The sequence below is a fragment of the Euleptes europaea genome, chromosome 1 (genome assembly GCF_029931775.1).
Source record: "Euleptes europaea isolate rEulEur1 chromosome 1, rEulEur1.hap1, whole genome shotgun sequence".
Taxonomy (NCBI): Eukaryota; Metazoa; Chordata; class Lepidosauria; order Squamata; family Sphaerodactylidae; genus Euleptes; species Euleptes europaea.
The window spans coordinates 47,391,430-47,411,228 of NC_079312.1; the positions used below are offsets into that span (position 1 = coordinate 47,391,430).

Here is a 19,799-nt window from a genome sequence, read left to right on the forward strand (position 1 = left end):
GAAACAAAAAAAATGTGTGACTCGCTTTATTGCAATATGCACTTTATTGTGGCGGTCTGGAACTGAACCCGCAATATCTCCGAGGTACGCCAGTACTGCTTTTCTCCAAGTGCTGAACCATTAGGTTTGCCTCGGAAGCTGTCAAACACCTAGGATGCCCAAAGAGAAACAGGCTATTCTGTTTGAGGGAAGGCATTTGAGGGAAGGCATGGATGGCCTAGATTTCGATGGTCCAGGCTAGCCTGATCTTGTAAGATCTCAGGAGCTAAGCAGGGTCAGCCCTGGTTAGTACTTAGATGGGAGACCACCAAGGAATATCAGGGTCAGTATGCCAAGGCAGGCAATGACAAACCATCTCTGTTCATCTCTTGCCTTGAAAACCCTATGGGGTCACCATAAGTCCACTATGACTTGGCAGCACTTTCCACAACCACCTTCCATTCTCTGGTTCCTTTCAGTCTCTAAATGAGCCCTTTCATTCATATCTTGATAGGAGACCAAGTCATCCCTCCCTCCCAACACCCGTGCAGTGGATATGTTTCCTTTCAGTTGCCTGTCCTTTCTGTTTCTTTTGCTTAAAATTGTGTATTTTCCATTCTGAGCCAAAAGAAACTGGTCCTACAAACGGCAAAGGATGGTCTAAAGTGGTGATCTCAAAACTGTTGACTGGGTCTGGCATATGCTTTGAAAAAATTAAGGTCCATGTCAGATGTGGTCACCATGCTATGTCCACCACAGAAGAAGCTCTGAAGCACTGATTCTTACCCATTCTCTGCCAATGCATGGCATCTCCTCAGGAGGAGTGATCAGCTCCAGGTTTTTTTTTAATGCAGTCCACACTACACCTGACTTGCATTACATACGCATCATGTTTGTCCAGAAAGCATGGCTCCTTCCCTGAACACTAGCTGAATAGGTGAAATGGAGAGGAAGGATGAATGTGACCATAAGGCAAAGTGATTGTGTATTCTGAAGATGGTGGTCTGTTGTTTTTTGGAACTGACTGACAAATATATATACTTGTCTTTTTAGAGCAATTAAATGATTTAATTTACATCCAGAACAAAATTTAGTTTCAGTACCAATTATGGGGAGCCCTGGTCCAATTGACTAAGAGCCAATTCTGTGTCTAATCTAGCCTTAATCTAAACAGGCTCACAACCAAATTCCTTTTTTCCTCAAAGTCTCGGGAAAGTTTTAAATCTTCATTTCATGTAGCTACAGCAGCAACGGGAGCTGCACTTTCTTGCTGCAGCAAGTTGCTGCCACGCCAAGAGACTTAAAAATGAACATGGAATGAATAGACGTCCTAAATGTATTGGAAGTGAAACATGAAGCTGACGCTTTGCTGTCCAGTGAATACTGTGGGGAAGAAGGCTGCTATAATTAGAAGTGTTTAATTAGAGTGCACACATCCAATAATATACTCTGTTTCACTTTGAATTGAGCGGCTATATTTTGTACTATGAAATACTGGCATCTGCCTTTTGCTGATAATGTTTAATGCAGGCAGGAAAATGACTTCATTACCATTTTTTCCTATGCTTATGTTCCCCTCTTCCATTGTTCAGAAGCCTCATGTTTGTCACCTTCACATTCAGTCACCACCATGCAATCCTGGGGTGGTTAGGCAGTGTGTTTACAACATGAACAAGTAATGCCGATGAGAAACAATCTGATATGATACTTTACAACTAGCAAGCTGGGTTCTGTTACAGCTCCCTTTGATCAAATCCCAATATTGTTGTCCTTGGTGAGCATTCTTCACCATAGCTTTTCAGGCCTAGTATGTAAAGTCTGTACCCCCATCCTGATTCCTCCATTCATAGCAGCTGGCTGTTCATTTGAGGGAAGGCATGGATGACTTAGATCTGGATGGCCTAGGCTAGCCTGATCTTGTAAGATCTCAGAAGCTAAGCAGGGTCAGCCCTGGTTAGTATTTGGATGGGAGACCATCAAGGAATACCAGGGTCGCTATGCCGAGGCAGGCAATGACAAACCACCTCTGTTCATCTCTTGCCTTGAAAACCCTGTGGGGTCACCATAAGTCTGCTGTGACTTGGCAGCACTTTCCACAACCACCTTCCATTCTCTGGTTCCTTTCAGTCTCTCTAAATGAGCCCTTTCATTCATATCTTGACAGGAGACCAAGTCATCCCTCCCTCCCAACACCCGCGCAGTGGATATGTTTCTTTTCTGTTGCCTGCCCTTTCTGTTCCCTCATCTAGCATCAGGTCCTTAGCCCATCAGGTCCTTAGCCCTATCTGCTGCAGGGTAGCAGATGTTCCTACCCCAAGATGACGCTGGGAATAAACCCTTCCTGTGTGCTACTGCATGAAAAGTGCTTCCTACAAACTTCTTCCATACCTATGGTTATTGTGTTGTGAGGTTAGTTCAGGAATGAAGGTGATTAAAGCGGCCGGATATACATGCCTGGCGGGTGTGAAAGAAGTGGCACAAGGGAATTAGGCAGATATAGCCAAGGTTTCTAGATTGGGTCACCCAGTTATATGTATGTATGTATTTGTCAAGTTTCTACCCTGCTCTCCCCGGCCAAAGCTGGCCTCAGAGCAGCTTACAGAAACAATAAAATGTACAATAAAAACAAGATCAAAACATTTTAAACAACAATTTTAAAAACCAGCCCCAAAATATCAATAAATAGAAATAATATGTATCCAAATTGGCACCCTTAATTTACAGGTAGCTACAGTAGGGCATGTTGGGGATTGAAACCCGATAGAGGGATATGAGGGCTAAGCAAACGGGGAGTAGGTAGGGAGGCCAGCATTTATAGAAAAAGATACAATCGCTGGCCTCAACTATAAGCCTGGCAGAATAGCTCCATCTTGCAGGCCCTGCGGAAGTCATTAAGGTCCTGCAGGGCCCTGGTCTCAGTAGGGAGGCTATTCCACCAGGCAGGGGCCAGGGCAAAGCCAAATGGCCACAGATTCAGGACAGAGGGAAGAAAGAAAATACTTCATACAATGTATAATTACTTTGTGAAAATTATAGACAGGAGATATGGAGCTGAATCCAGCCAGCAGGTATCTCTGGAAATATTTTCTGAACATCAGGAGACCCTTTCAAACAAAACGCACTGCAATATGGGGTGGTGCATCAGTGAGGAAGAATCTGGAAAAACTGCTTCCTTATCCCTCCTCTGCTATCATAATCTACCTGTGGAAGAGTGATAAGGAAGGAATTTTCTTGCCTTCCTCTACATTGCTGCAGCTTTCCATATTGTGGCCCATTTTGTTTGCAAGGCTCTCACAACCCTGAGAAGGGACTTTCAAAACTAACATCAGGCCGCTTTGGGGAAAGAGCTGTTTTGTTTCAGTTTCGAAAGACAGATAAGGGATTGCTTCCTGTGTGGCTACAGACAGAAATTTCCAAGACCAGAACTGGTAGCAAATTTGTCTATGTCCCAGTTGAGGGTGCACATTAGCGCCATGGCGCCACTGAGTATCACATTGGGGAATCACTGAGTTTAACTATATGGAAACTCTGTACAACTCTATATAGTTGTATGCTTGCAGCATCATTGAAATCACAGTGTACAAAAGATGTGGTGTTGTTTTGGTTTTGTTTATTAAGAATAGTCGCTCTCATCACTGTGGAGGTACTATGAAGGGCAGTTGTTTGCACTCGGTATGATCAATAGAGATAATACAAATAAATATTCAACAGTTTTTTAAAGCGTTTTATGATGGCTGTGGTTGATTCTAAGCCTTCTTCCATGTTGTCTTTCAGCTGTGGGTCCAGATTTTTCCAAAAACTTCTTGAAAAGATTAACTCTTGTAAAAGTTGGTGGTGAAGTAACCATCGAGTGTAAGCCTAAAGCTTCTCCGAGACCCACCTTTACTTGGAAGAAAGGAAAAGAGAGCCTAAGAGAAAATGAGAGGTAATAGCCAAAAATAACTATTGGTTTTCACTGCTGAAGTTATTAATACTTTCCATGAAAATTGCTTGGAAAATAAATGTGAAAAGAGCAAGTGTTCAGCCTCGGCAAAGGAAGCCAATATTGATTCCTGCAGTCACTGCGCTGTTACATTACCCTGCCCTTTCCAGTAATTTAAAGAGCAATACTTGCATTCTGAATTGCTTCAATAGAGCAGTTATCAAAATCCTCTTCCCAGGGGAGCCTTGAAGCTATTGTTGGTTTTGAATTTTTGGTAATTTTTGTGGGTGTGTCCTGTTAAATAGATGTAATTTAGGGATCAACTGGTCAATTGTAATGTTGTTTCGGAGAGAGTGCTTTAAAACTGTTCAAAGTAGGATGGCTAGATTTAGATATATATGTCAGCAGACACAAAAAGAAGTATTGGTGGTTTTATATGAGTGTGTGTGTGTGTGTGTGTGTGTGTGTGTGTGTGTGTGTGTGTGTGTGTGTATAAGGTAAGGTAAAGGTCCCCTGTGCAATCACTGGGTAATTCCTGACCCTTGGGGTGACGTCACATCCTGACGTTTCCAAGTCAGGGGTGGTTTGCCAGTGCCTTACCCAGTCATCTTACCTTTACCCCCAGCAAGCTGGGTACTCATTTCACCAACCTCGGAAGGATGGAAGGCTGAGTCAACCCTGAGCCGGCTACCTGAAACCGACTTCCGTCGGGATCAAACTCAGGTCGTTAGCAGAGCTTTTGACTGCAGTACTGCAGCTTAACACTCTGCGCCACGGGGCTCCTATGTGTGTGAGTGTAGTAAGTCCTAATTTAGTTGACAAAGCAAGCCGATAGCTGGCCTATTTTGAAGTATCTTCAACATGGTTCTTGTAGGTTATCTGGGCTGTGTAACCGTGGTCTTGGAATTTTCTTTCCTGACATTTCGCCAGCAGCTGTGGCAGGCATCTTCAGAGGAGTAACATTGATAGTAACACTCCTCTGAAGATGCCTGCCACAGCTGCTGGCGAAACGTCAGGAAAGAAAATTCCAAGACCACGGTTACACAGCCCGGATAACCTACAAGAACCAATGAACTCTGACCGTGAAAGCCTTCGACAATATCTTCAACATGGTTTCTAAGTAAACACCTTTGTATTTTGATCATACAGATGTTATCATAAATGCTCGTATGTTGTCACATAATCTGCATTATAATGTTTTAAGGGTTACAGAGTAAAATTGTGGAAAACTGGACATTTTGCTTCAATTATTTTGCACAATGGAATTTTAAAACCTTATGTTGTTGTTGTTTTAAGAAACATAAAAGCAGAATAATACCAGTATTCTGATAGCAAAGGGATGTTCATATGTGCATAGCAAATTAAAATCCACATCACAAGACTAATCACAGTTACAGTTTAGGGTTCTGGAATCCCCCAGGTTTACCCCCCCAAAAAATTCTAATTGTTCTAAAGGAGGGGATAACCTGCCCTTTCTGATTTAGTTTTTTTTAAAAACTAGCTGGAGTTTGGCTGTCAATGCCGTTGTGGTCCCTCCTTTCCATTCACATTGTCCTGTATACCCAATGGAAGGAACTTAATAGCTGAACAATTTAGTGAGTATTTCAATGAACTATTTAGTATCTGCCTCTCTCACAGTTCAATCTGGTTGATTTAGATAAGCCTGAAGCTGATCAAGAAAACTGATATTGAGTTTGCCTTTGTCAAACCAGAAAAAAATGAGGCTCATATTAAGGAGAGGAAAACAGAGAATATCAAGATTTTCCCTTAAAGACTTTCCATCCATTCCTCATGTTGCTGTCTTTTCTGGCAGAAGTGGCACTGTCAAATTCCCATCTGTAAAAAGAAGTGGAAGTCCTCAGTAATGCCTGAAAATCTTTCAGTACGTCAAGTTCATTCATCAAATTTTTAAGATGTTTTCCTAAAATGAACACTTCAGTCAAAGTTGTTATGGTCTCTTGCTGAAAATAATCCTTCAGAAAGGAACATACTCATGTAGCCTAATCCTATATATGTTTACTTGAAAGGAAGTCCCTCTAATGCAGCAGGACTTACTTCCATTTAAGTAGGACTTACTGTCAAGTAAGTGTGTTTAGGATTGCTCCCTTAGAGATGTTCAGAATATGGCTGTGTAACTATATGTTTTTCATGGAAAACTTGCCTTTTGTTGGAAACTTGCAACAGAATGTCATTATTTGGAATGAATATCGAGAGAAGGCAATAATATGAATCTTATTGTGCTGCTGGGAATCTTTCTCTGGAGGCTCCACAGATGGTGAAGCAGAACCAAGTGTGATGTTTGACGCTTGCCCAGAAGGCAGAGCCCTTCCTGAAAAGGGAATTTTATTTCTTCGGGTTTTCTATTCTTCTCATGAAGCAGAGTTAACTGTATACGGCACCCTTAATGAATAACCTGCCCGGAAGGTATCTCGTACTGGTGTTTGAAAGCTATACAATTGCATTATTAGGAATTTTGCCCTGGGGTACAATTACGTTATTGCAGTCATTAAAGGTACTTCATCTCCATAATAATGGAAATCCTCTCTTCGAGGCATAACTGCAACAAAGTAAGGCTCAGAAGCCTCACTCCAGAAGGTAAATTACGTGTTGCCATGAAATAGATGTAGATATATTATATATTACAAATTCAGCTCTGGAAATAAAGAGCTGTTGATCCAGAGTTCATTATCAGTTTCTGTGATTTCATGAATATAAATGTCTCCTATTTGCTTCAAGAGTATATTTTATCATATATAATGCAGTTATTCAAATATACTGGAAATGGATGTGCGTTCGGGTACAACTGAGCTGAAAATATATTTTTCGGGTATATTTTGGGTAGATTCAGCTCCCCCGCTTTACATAGCTTGAGATTCTGGAGTTTTATATAGTTTTAGATTCTCAAGTGTTACATAGTTTCAGTTCTCAGGGTTTACATTGGTTCGGTTTAGCATAACAATAGCTTCAACAGCATTCCTATAGGTCGAGATTCTCTGGTGTTACATTTTTCATGGGGGTTTACTTCCATAGGAACAAATGGAGGACAGCTGGGACAGCTTGTTCAGGGACCCATAGCATTGTACCCCTTGGTCCAATTCACTTGAAATTTGGGGGTTATTTAAAGGACAGGCCCCAGCAGCTCCCCTGCAGTTTTGGTGCCAGTACCTTTAAAAACATCCCCCAGAAAGCTTGCCAATAGGCTATAATAGAGCCACAAAATATCAGAAACCCCCCCTCCTCAGAGGCTTCCTGGCCACCGAAAACAAATTCAAACCCTGTAAAAAATAAACAATAGGAAAATGCCCTCATTTACTACAGTGAGGCTACGCCACCAAAAAAAGGTGGTGTAGCGACGACGCAGTGTGAGGGGGCGTTCCCATGGTGAAAGGGGTTAGGAAGCTGCCTAAAGGCAGCTGCGCCCCCAGAAACACCCTGGAAATGCCTCCCAGGATGCTAGTGTGAGCACTTGTGTTACTGGAACGCTGCCAGGAAGCAGCGCCAGTGCCCAAGCCCTGCGCAGCTGTGTCGCGCCCCAGTGCCAGTGTAGATATCATGTGTGATGCTGTAAGTGACTTTTATCCCGGGTTAAATGGGCACTTATGCCAGCACAGGGTCACGCCAGCTCCTGAGGAGCTTCAGCCCCCCCCTCCAGGATTGCAGCTTTCCAGTTGCTACATGTCTCTGGTATAGTCTAGCTGTGAATTGCATAATTTGGCTGCCTTAGGCAAAAAAAGAAAGAAAGGTGGATGTAAATGGTGTAATAGATAAAAACGTGGAATCCATTGCATCCATCTGAGAATCTTGACTTTATTTATTTTTTAAAGCAACAATCACCACTTTCTTTCTTAATCTCTTGGTTACAAATGCAGTCAATCTACTGAAGGCTTTGGGGCAAGAAAATATTTGATTGAATTACACACTTGGAGGGGCAGGACTGTTTCACCATTCATAATCCCCTACCCATCTCTGTCCCCTTCCTCTACTATTTCTTCCTAGTATCCCACAAAATCTAGCTTTCCTTCTTCCTAGTCTGTTAGGGTAGGTGATGTGGTATGGGAAACAGTGATTTGAATAAATTGCTACCCCTTCCTTAACTGAATACAGCATCCAAGTAAATACTAGTAAAGGTGTGTAAGACTCAAGTTGCATGTTTTTTTCGTATGTGAACTGGTTGGATTTGCTTTTCTGAGGGAAATGTTTTGCATTTATTTTCCTTTCAGTAAAGAAGTGTGCTTCATATTAGGATTGTATTCTTGTTAACTGAACTGGGTTAGCAGTAGCAAGTGGGACTGTCATTGTTCTTCCTTGGTGTTCTTCCTTGGTCTATCAATCTGTGACATAAATTGAAGAAGTATGTCAGTGAGTTGACGAAACGCAGCTGAACCCTCAACCTTCCTTCAAATTTTAGAACTTGTCATGGCACTGTGTTGGTGTCTGGCTATCTTGGGTAGTTCATGCAGGCAAGCTGCTTGAAAATGAATTGAGAAATTATCAGCCTACAGCTGAGGGTCTATTAGTGGTTGATTTGTCATTGGTGGAAATAATTTCACTGGTATGGTGGGTAACTTTCTACATGTGGAATTTCAAGTAGCAAATAGGTATTTGTGGGTAATGCACAGCCAGAAGTGCTTTGGGGCAAAGGGCACAATTTATAAATATTGGATTGAATCTTGTAAAACATGAACCGAGGAGTTCATGTGCTGGATCTAGGCCTGCCTGTGAATAAGGAAGGTAATGTTCCCACTTCAGAAACAATTGCTTATTGCAAGGCAAAAGATGAGTGATATGATTGCTGGGAACAACAAAAGGATACATGAGGTGGCTGTCCAACATCTACTCATAGTTACTTGCTCCATGCTCTGTTCGAGTTCTGTTTGCAGTGTGATGATATTATGAGTTTCTCCTCAAGCCAAAGCTCTTGTGTTGCATCCCACTCAGTTCCTGAAGATCCCTGACCCTCAGGAACAGTTTTTCAGGGAGTGGCAGGAGAAAAAAGAAAACAGGAAGGATTCATGATTCATAGGTTCCAACCCACTATAAAGAAATAGTTGAGGACATGAATTCCTGTGGCAATTTGTTCTATTTGAATTTGTTCTTGAATATTAGTTGTAGAGTTACAGTGAAATTCTAAACAGAGTTATCAGTAGATCTAATTCTCAACATGGCCCTATTTGAAGATACTTAAAACCAGAGATTGGGGCTATAGACAGACAAGACAGATCTTCCTACAAACCTGAGAAAAGACTTAGGTATACAGAAAAACATTAAATCTAAAAAAAAGGGGGGGTTAAAACCACCCAAAAGGATAGAAGCAACACCTGTAGCTTTAAGAAACTAATGTCCTCGATGGCCATTGCCTTTTCCAGAGCTATTTTGACCTTTGAGGGAGCACTCATCAGAGCAGGGATGCCAGCAACAACCAAGCAACTTCCTACTTCCTACCACACGACTTGCATGACTTACCCAGGCTAAGCTGCTTGCTACTATTCTACAGTAGCCACCCCACAGAGGCCAGTATAGAATAGTGGTTAGCATTTCAGATTAGGATATGGGAGACCCAGGTTTGAATCCGCAATCTGCAAGATAGGTTGGGTGGTGGGTGGGAAGAAGAGAAGGCTGTTGGTGCTTTTATGAAAGGGAAAGAGGAAATAGTGAGGGAGAGGAAAATGAACCCCCCCCCCCCCGCAAATCCTTGGAGATGCCTCTCTTGTACCTTCTAAATCAATTGTTCTCAGTAAACTTAAAAAGATGCAACTTGGCCAAGGACTGCACTTTTACTGTCATGATGTGAGCTCATCAATGTCCCATTTTTCTATCTTGTCATCCTGTAATGTATAGTGCTTCATGCAGATTTTATACCTTTGAAATCTCCTCTTTTATTTATTCCATTCTCTACAGTCAAGTTGAGAGACACTTGTTATTCGTGCCCTCTGCTGTCAGCTGAGGACACCTGTTGATTCTGCTCTCCATGTGATGAATGCCAATGATGCACGGGAAAATGTTTGATAACCCTAGCTTCTGTACTGAAAGAAGGGGAGCCCTCTTCGACATTTTGTTCCACTTTTGAACTCCTCTAGAATTTTTTGCCGGCAGTTTGTTTTCCTACCATTCAAACCATTTCATGCTTGAACAATTCCACCCTCTCTTTTTGGTGTCTTTTTAGAAATAGTGAAAATTGACAATATGTGTTCCCATTAGTGGTTTCTCTTATAGTAGTATCAGGAAGGAAGCACGCTGACCATCCCCCCTACAGGTAGCCCTTTTAACATTTCTCAGTGGGAAAGCAGGAAAAGGAGATTTAGAGGGCGTCTGTTTCCTTTAGGACAAGAATCTGTACTTTATTGTTTGCATGTAAAGGCTTTATCAGGTAAACAGGTAGTTGTATCTCTCAAATGTGAACTTTTAAGATGAGTCAGTATTGCCAACAAAAACACAAGAATTAATGACCGTAGCAGATATGGTCTCATTTAGTTTAGTGATTCTCTCTCTCTCTTTTTTTTGGGGGGGGGGGCTCCTAGAGAACATTACAAAAACTGTCCCTAAAGCAGACTTAGCTTCAGATGAAACTTCTTTGTACAAGCGCAGGCAAGTGAAAATGTTATCTTCATTTTCAGAATATCCAGCTGTGCATTATGTAGTGGAAATGACAAGACCCCATGCTAAGTCTTGCCTCAACACTGCCATTCGTCTTTTCTTCCTTTTTACATCCCATATTTTCTGTTGAGCCTTAGAGTTTGCTGTCAATTATCTCCTTTGCCAGCTCGCATCAAAACCATTGCTTCATCTTGTCCAAACCAGTTCATTCTCATGAAATAATGGCTGTTTAAAAATATTCACTCAAAGAGTCTCTCATTTCCTAATAATTTCTTATTCAGAATAAACCTGCCAGACATGTTCTGGTACAACAAAAGGAATGAAAAAAAGGGGGGGAGTATATCCCATTATTGTTCATTTTTAACTCTTGCACCGTTAGTACTATTTTTTCTTTTCTACAGTGCATGTTTGTTTTTGTGTGATTTTTTAAAAAACATAAAGAAATGTGTTCCCCCTGCCCAGTGTGTAGCAAAGTTTCCAAAATGTCCCAAAGTCTAAAAGTCTAGCACACCATAAGCTTAATATGAGCCAGCAGTGTAATGTCCTATGAGGAGAGGTAGAAGGAGTTGGGAATCTCTATGATGGAGAGGAAATACTCGAGACGTGATGTGATTTCCACCTTTCCATATGATGCCGTGGATAGGCTGAATATGTTCTCAGTCATGTTAGATGACAGGACTCATACTAATAGATATAAGTTCCAGCAAAGAAAGTTTCTATTAAATTTGAGGAAGAATTTCTTGATGGGATGATGTGTTCAGAGCTGGAACAGTCTCCCTCGTGAGGTGGTAGATTCTTTGTCGGAGGTTTTTAAGTATTGATTGGATACCTTTTGGTCGGGGATATTATAGCTGCAGTTCCTGCATTGGCAGGGGGTTGGACTATATGACCGTGGTGGTCACTTCCTACTCTGAGATTAAATAAACAAATAACACCATAATTGCAACATCTTAGTATAATGGTGTATGTGTAAAGTGCCGTCAAGTCGCAGCTGATTTATGGCAAGACCAGCAAAGGGCTGTCAAGGCAAGTGAGAAGTAGAGGTGGTTTGCCATTGCATTCCTCCGCAGAGTCTTCTTGGAAGGTCTCCCTTCCAAGTACTGGCCCTGCTTAGCTTCCGAGATCTGACAACATTGGGCTATACCATACCACCTTCCCATTTCCTGTTCAAGGGGATCTTTGTTGTACTGTTCGTTAGAAGATGATTTGGCCTGAATATACTAGATGCATCCAAACATCAGAAGAAGAAGAAGAGTTGTTTTTTATATGCCAACTTTCTCTACCACTTAAGGGAGACTCAAGCCGGCTTACAATCACCTTCCCTTCCCCTCCCCACAACAGGCACCCTGTGAGGTAGGTGAGGCTGAGAGAGTATGACTTGCCCAAGGTCACCCAGCTGGCTTCGAGTGCAGGAGTGGGGAAACAAATTCAGTTCACCAGATTAGCCTCCACTGCTCATGTGGAGGGGTGGGGAATCAAACCCGGTTCTCCAGATCAGAGTTCACTGCTCCAAACCGCTACACTACACCACGCTGGCTCTCCAATTTTCTCAGATGATGCTTTTTTACTGTAGCAGTGGCAAGTTCCCTGTAATTACTCTTCCTTGCATAGGTCCAGGCTGTTTTGACCCTGGAAGAATCGTGATGAAACCCAAGAGGAAGGCAACCTTTTCGTGAGGACTGTTTTAAATCTGGAGGAAACGGTGACACATTTTCCTTTCATTTTTCTCCCATCGGTTGGCTGTCCCTAGTTAAAAGCGGGAATCACTGGTTTTACTCCTTGAACTTCTGAAGGCAAAAAAAAAAAAAGATCAAAAGAGCAACATGGTGTGAACACTTACATTTGAAGTTCTTGCACTGAATATTCTGTGTCATGGATTTTGCTTTGAACTTGTGGTTTTACAGGTCCAGCTCCTATGTTAATTATCACTCAATACGCTTACCACATTCATCCCCTCCCCCACCCTCATGGTCTCTGCATTTCCACACATAATTAAACAGGTGCATTTGCAGATGACAGTAGAAGTTTTAGATAGGTTGAGTCCCTGGTCAGCACACGTTGTGTAGAAAGCATGGCCTTTTGAAGCCTCCGTTAGTTGATTCTGCACAAAGCATAAAGAAGATTTTAGTGGGGGGAAATCATGCTCACTGTCTTGATTGCTATCACATTCAACTTTACTTCCCCCCCCCCCAACAAAGCCTTTTCCAATCTGATTACTCGACTCTCTGGTTGTAATATCCAATCTGTCACAGCCAATAATGCGGCAGCTTGATGGTATAGGAACAAATTGGGTAGCGAAAGTCCTCCTCTTTCTTTAACATCTTGTAAGATCACAAATCCAACTCTGGTCTTTTTTCCCTTTCCAAATGAATTTATTAATGATTCTTTGCCATTTAGTTATCGTAGCTTTACTGGTGTCAGTTGGGAGCGTCCGAAACAAAAAGTTCATTCTCGGTAGCACATTCATTTTGATTGTTGAAATACGGCCTAAGAAATTTGAAGTCTACCCCATCTTTCTAAGTCTTTTTCAATTTTGGACCACTTTACAAGGGACTTCAGAACCCAGCATAATGCCACAAAGCTAAATTTGTTTATTTTTTATAAGAAAGGGATCCATGTGTCTGTCCATCAGTTCCGTTTGTGGCAGACATAACTCATCAGAATATAAAGCTGGCAGTCTCAAGATTGGCCACCTACTCCAGGGTGACTGTGGAAGCTGCAGTGCCACAAATGGAGCTTGAAAGGAAGAACAAATGATGACTAGGGTGAGGATAATTTATTCAGCATTGTTATTTATGGTCATTTACTGGCTAAATCCAATATATAAGAAGTGTCCTACAGAAATTTGCTCTTGCATGTGTAGTTGAAGCTATGATTTTTATATGGAGTCAGCTGGCATTTGTAGAATGTCTGCTTTTATATAGGGTCAACAGACAGTGTAGCATTTCTGAGTCTTCTGTTATTCTTTAATAAAACATGACACTGTAGACTGAGGTAGGTATGTTCCTTGGGCCTTTATGCGAGCTGTATCTTACAGACACTAGCCATTGGTACAGAATTTGGTTTTTTGAGACTATCTGGTGTCTATTTTTAGTACTATTGTTTGCCTCAGAGGCTGCAAAGGAAGTTTGGAAGACCATGGAAAGTGTCTGCTGCAGATTTGGAAAGCAAATGAATGCAACAGTCAGTCAGGTTTGCAGCTGAAACAAATATTGGGAAGGAGGGTACACTTTTGTGAGCTGTGTTAATTATCCTGGCAAAGGCTGCTTGTGGACAGCTTGATCCTCAGAGCCTCAGACAGCTGCAAGCCCAGTATTGGCGCAATGTCTCTTTTCTACACGGGACAACAGTGTGTCATTTTATTTGTTTTATCAAAACTCCCAACAATAAGAGAAACAGAAAAGCATTTTTAAGGCATGTTCATAGCTTCTTTTGCCACATCCCGTACTTGCTTCTGTTCACTTCATTAGGGCAAACATTCCACTTTCTAGAAGAAGACTTTATGCTTTTTTATGGCTTCCTTGACTTGGGTCATTAACCATGCAGTCATTCTTTTAGATTAACCTGAGGAATGCATTCTATCTGGGCTTCAATTCCTGTGTTTTTAAATAGCTTCCAAACATCCCCTAGGGACATGACTCTCTTGTGTTTCCCTTTCAGCTTCCTTTTAAATATTCCTCTCATTTTTGTAAATGAGTCCCCTTTTTTGAAATCAAATGTTACTGTTTTGGACTTTAGGGATAACTTACCATTGACAGGAATACTGAACTTAATAGCATTGTGGTCACTGCTCCCAAGTGATGCAGCAACATCTACATCTCTCACCAGGTCTTGAGTTCCTCTCAGAAACAAAATCACTACCCCTCTGGGTGGCTGGGGCTGTGACCAACTGTTCCAGTGTATTTATCATGTCTAGGAATCTCATTTCCACAGCATGACTCAAGCACATGTTTACCCAGTCAAAGTGAAGGAAGCTAAAGTCACCCAGTATCACATTATTTGCTTCATCACCTCCCTTATTTTATTCTCCATCTCAACATCCGCCTCAAGGCTTTGATTCAGTGGGCTATAGTTAGGTTTGCCAACCTCCAGGTACTCGCTGGAGATCTCCTGCTATACAACTGATCTCCAGCTGATAGAGATCAGTTCACCTGGAGAAAATGGCTGCTTTGGCAATTGAACTCTATGGCATTGATGTCCCTCCCCTCCCCAAAACCCGCCCTCCTCAGGCTTTGCCCAAAAACCTCCCACCAGTGGCGAAGAGGGACCTGGCAACCCTAGCTATAGTACACCCCACTTTTAAGTAACCCTTAGGGCCCAGTATTTCCACCCATGTCACTTCTGTTGAGAGTTCATTCCCCTAATATTTTGTAACTTATTTGATTCTATGCCCTCTGCTATACAACACACCACCTTCCTCCTCAACACGTCCTTCCCTGACCTGCCTATAGAGCTTATACGCATTTCCCTTGTCTGAAAAGTGAGATATCGCTGAATAACCTGCTTTTCTGTGAGTCAGAATAAAGATATGGCAAGCCTTTAATCAAATTCCAGTTAACTCTGATTTTCAAATTCAGGCACCCTGTGCAGCTTTGGAGTTTGTTTTCTTCACACAAAGCAGTATTTTAAACTGGGGTTAAGTTTAGAATCCTGGTCTGTGGGGAGGAAAAAATCCCAATTCACTGAGTTTCCCGTACTCAGACATCACAGTGAGCTAATTCAAGGCTTTCCAAACCAGGAAAGTATTAATCTTTCCTGCCCCGCCCAGTCACTTCACTCAATCAGATGCTCAGGAGCAGCATGGGATGCAGTGTGAAAGTTTATCCTCGCCTCTCAAAAAATAGCAAAAATAAACCCATTTTTCTGCAGGCAGAGGTACCCTCCCTCTACCAGAGTACAACTTTGGATTCAACCCAGTTTGAGCCTTTGTCTGAGGCAAGATTTCAGTCAGGGCTCACTGCGCTATACCAAGTCTCCAAAAGAAGAAATTGTTATGTTGCCAGAGGGTGAGAGAACTGGTCAACAAAATGAAGCACGTATCAAATTATACTTAAAAGGGGAATATTTCTTTAGTTATTCTCTGTGTTAATACTGCTTTGTTCATCCTCACCAGGGAGTGGGAAAATATAGCTCTGCCTTTATTTTTTTTATTGTCTGAGAAACTCTGAAATGAGAAAAGACTCAAGAAGCATTAGGACACATGCAAATCTGCTAAAATCCTAAATTTGTGTCTCAGACTATATATAATGTGATCGCTGAGTGCATGAAAGCAACTTGAAAAGCACCCAAAGAAAAGTGATGGCATAAATCATAGGTATTTTGGGGACACAGTTGTGAATTAGTTTCTGAGCTCTTTTCATCATTAGAACAAGAAGATAATCATTTTACATTCAGGGCTAAGCTTTGAGAAATTCATGTAATGAGTTTTAAATGCTGGGAAATAATTATATGCCTGAAGGAAAGTGTGTGTTTCAAGGAGGGGGAGAAGGAACAAGAAGAGAGATTTCTAAAGACCTTTTCTAATTCCGCTCCCATGATGTTTCTGATGAACATTACGCATTTTTTTCATCACTTTAAATTGTGTTTAGATATTCAAGATCTATGTAGATCTCAATTACAAGTGAAGTGGATAATGTGTCTTTTTTTACAATGGCCAGTTTGAGTTGAAACCAAGAAAATGATGCCTTATTTTCCGCAAAGATTGTGCTTTTGGGCTTCTATTCAGATTTCATCAGCTAGAACAAATAAGCGGAGGGGTACGCTTCTTGCTTATGTTCTAATCTCTGACAGTGGGCCAGAAACAGCCTGTAGTTGATTCACATAGGAAAGCCTGGGAGCATTACATTTTTTCTCTTTAAGGTTTCTCTTTAAGGTTTTCTCATACGGTTTTAGCGGCATTATTTGCTGTTTAAATTACCTCCTAGACCTTGTCTTTTCAGTGGTAGCGTTCTTAAAAGGCTGCTACAGCTCTCTAGATTCATAAGTTTCATCTGTCTAACTGCTGCTAACTCTCAGTAACCTTGAGGAGCGCAGTTAGCTTCTTTGGTGCCTCCAGATACAATTATTCCTGTGCAGAAACAGGTTTAATGATACCTAAATTATCTCAATGGACTATAGGCAGACTGAGAGAATTAAATGCAGCATTCTGAGATCATCGTATCAAATTTACTGTCTCTTTGGAAAAACCGGGCTGAGGGCAGCCATTATAGGTCAGATCTGTGGGGTAGAATGTGATGCTGAGTTCGGAGGTAGGCTACCATAATATTGTCTTGATTTTGTCCTTGACAAAAGCTTCAGCTTGTTCTGCCCTCTGATGGAGTCGGGATGCAAGGACTATCGTCAGTTCTGTGTCTCTGTTGTCTCCTAAACACCATTCACTGTTTTATCTAAAGACATTAAATGACCCAAATGGCTTAAGGGAACTCCTCCCCTAGGTCACTTTACAAATTTATTTATTTAAGATGGCCAGTATCCTACTTGAGGCTGCCAGAAGGCTTCATAAGCGTGACATAGTGGTTAAGAGCAGCAGACTCTGACCTGGAGAACTGGGTTTGTTTCCCCACTCCTCCACATGAAGCCTGCTGGGTGACCTTGGGCTAGTCACAGTTCTCCCCGAGCTCTCTCAGCCCCACCTGCCTCACAAGGTGCCTGTTGTGGAGAGAGGAAGGGAAGGAGATTGTAAGCTGCTTTGAGACTCCTTAAAAGTAGAGAAAATTGGGGTATAAAAACCAACTCTTCTTCAGATATTTGCTTAGTGGAGTGACAGGGGAAAAAACTATTATTGATGGCCCGCCTCTCTATATGACTAAATTGAAGGTGATTTACAGTTTGAACAATAATATAACAATACAATAAAACCAAAGATTAAACCAACAATAAAACAGCTGTGATAAAATCTAAAACCACGAGCAAAACAGGTGGCTGAAATCAATCACAAGGGGTCTAAAATACTTGTGAGAATAAAATCATTTTCCCCTAGTGTCTAATGGAATACACATTGGCAACCCTGGAAAATAATTCCAGATCATTAATGCCACCACTGAGAAGGCCCTGTCCCTGATGCACACTCACCCAACTGGGTGGGGAGTTGGGGACTCTAGTAATTTACCTGAGCTCTCAAGGCAGTTCTTCAGGTAGGTGGGTCAACAGCAGCACTTTGAGTTGTGCCCAAAAGCAAAACAGCAGCCAGTGCAAAGTAACACCTATTAGCAACCTTTTTAATACTTACTTCCAAACAATCGTCAAAGGCCGTCCCATAGAGACGTAACCCTATTACTAGCCAGGTAACCCAGAGGGTGCCCAGACCTGGATGGCCCAGGCTAGCCTGATCTCATCAGATCTCAGAAGCTAAGCAGGGTCAGTCCTGGTTAGTATTTGGATGGGAGACCACCAAGGAATACCAGGGTTGCTGTGCAGAGGAAGGCACTGGCAAACCACCTCTGTTAGTCTCTTGCCATGAAAACCCCAAAAGGGGTCGCCATAAGTCGGCTGCGACTTGACAGCACTTTACACACACACAACCCAGAGGGTCAGAGTGAGATAAAGCTGTAGAGCTTCTCTGCAGGCTAAGCCCTCCCATTTCTCACTGGCGACAAGGCTCATAATTCCATCTCCACTTATTAGATGGAACGTGGCTCCGCTGTTCTCGGCCTTGGAGACTAGTTGGGGAGTCCCGATAGAAGCTGCCTCCTCTCAGCACCTGGATTCTAATCTCAGTTGCAAAAGGTCACAACTTGCTGAGTCTCAAGCAACAGCACTTGTTTTCCAACAAACTTGTCTATAGTAGGCCTGAAGCCTGAACCAATGTGTAAGAGAAAAAGAGACTGCACTAAGAAAGTCTTTTTTTTACATAGTCTGTGACCAGTTTTCACAAAATTAATATTTTCTTTCAATTTATATCCTACAGTGCCTGAACAAAGATAGCAGAGTCATTCTATTCCATTCGGATAATCTGTTTATGACAACAGCACGCTGCTGCAAAAATATCTTTTATGTAGCCCTTTCCCCTGTGTTTTCACATTTGGTTCTTGATCTTCAGTAATGTTATAATTACATGAAGATCATTAAGAACTGTTGGAAATATCTCTCGGACTTGATATTTCCAATTAATTAGCAAAGCGCGCTAGGCTAAGCAACAGCGCAAGACTCCCACGTGTGCGTGCGTGTTAGAACAAAAAAAAAAAGCGTCAGGCCTTCGTTCTAATCAAAGTAAAACTCATTTATTATGGAAATACACTGCTGATAGTAAAGAGACAAATGAGTCCCCTAAATTAATCTAACTTTCTAGGTTTCTAAGTATAGAAAGGTATCTCTGTCTTCCATAGAGAAGTGTGGAGTGGAGTCGAAAGTTCCCTAAGATTTATCAGTCTACAATATCACACCACAGGAAGCAGGAAATATAGGTATCAGATGTCCCTTCCATCCCCTGTCCTGTCTATCTACTTAACTCTGTGGTAAGACCACCTCTGGATCTGGAGTTAAGTGACACCGCAAAGGCTGTATATTCCAACAAGAACAACCACTTCCCCTCAGCCCTTTCAAGATGATGTGCCATCACTTTTATGCTTGGTTTGAAAAAGTGAAGCTGTGTATTAGGGGTAAAGTTCTAATGATGATCAAACAATGCTTCCTTATATAAACAGATATTAACAAATAGTTGTGAACTGTAAGATTAACATTTAGCTGGATGCAAAAGTATCAGCAGAAAGAAGGTCCTTTCAAATTGTGCATTTTCTTTTATGGGGGTTATTAGCATTTTTTAGCCTGCCAAAAACCCAGTTTATGACTATCGCAGACTTGGCTACTGGGTCCCTGGTGAGAATACTGGAAATAGGTTGTAGGCAGCAATTTGCTTCTTTGAATGAAGTGCATTTAACATTCTGTATGAGATTAATATTAAGAATTAGCTATGAACTGGTGAGACGAAAAAAATCTAATTGCCCATTTTTCAAATGCAATAGGCTAAACGCTGCTCAGTATGATTGGCAATTATAAAGACCTCCTGAAGTTTCGTTTTATTTTAACTTTGTTCTTCTCCTGTGGCCTTGGTGCATTCCCAAAGCCACCTTCCTCCCAATCACACAAGATTCCATTTAGCTTTGAGTTTTCTAAGCAATTTACCTCTTAAAAAATTGAATCGCTCTTCCGAGCGATTGTGGTTCACAGTTGCTAATTATATAAGACCCGTTCTTCCCTTTAGATTGTCATTTATGACCTTTCCATGTGATAAAAGATTTTCATGTCATAATTATATTTCTGTATCTCTGCCACCCTCTAAAATGTTCTTGGTTCTGAAGGAAAAGGC

General features: G+C 41.6%; 1 protein-coding gene across 2 annotated transcripts in view; it reads left to right on the forward strand.

The window, feature by feature from the left end:
* Positions 1-19,799, forward strand: part of LOC130482862 (contactin-4) — a 611,972-nt gene that overhangs the window by 481,199 nt on the left and 110,974 nt on the right. For both annotated transcript variants that reach the window (XM_056855739.1, XM_056855747.1), the window contains exon 12: positions 3,754-3,904. In XM_056855739.1, the coding sequence (XP_056711717.1) occupies positions 3,754-3,904 (151 nt within the window). The remainder of the gene's footprint in view (positions 1-3,753; positions 3,905-19,799) is intronic.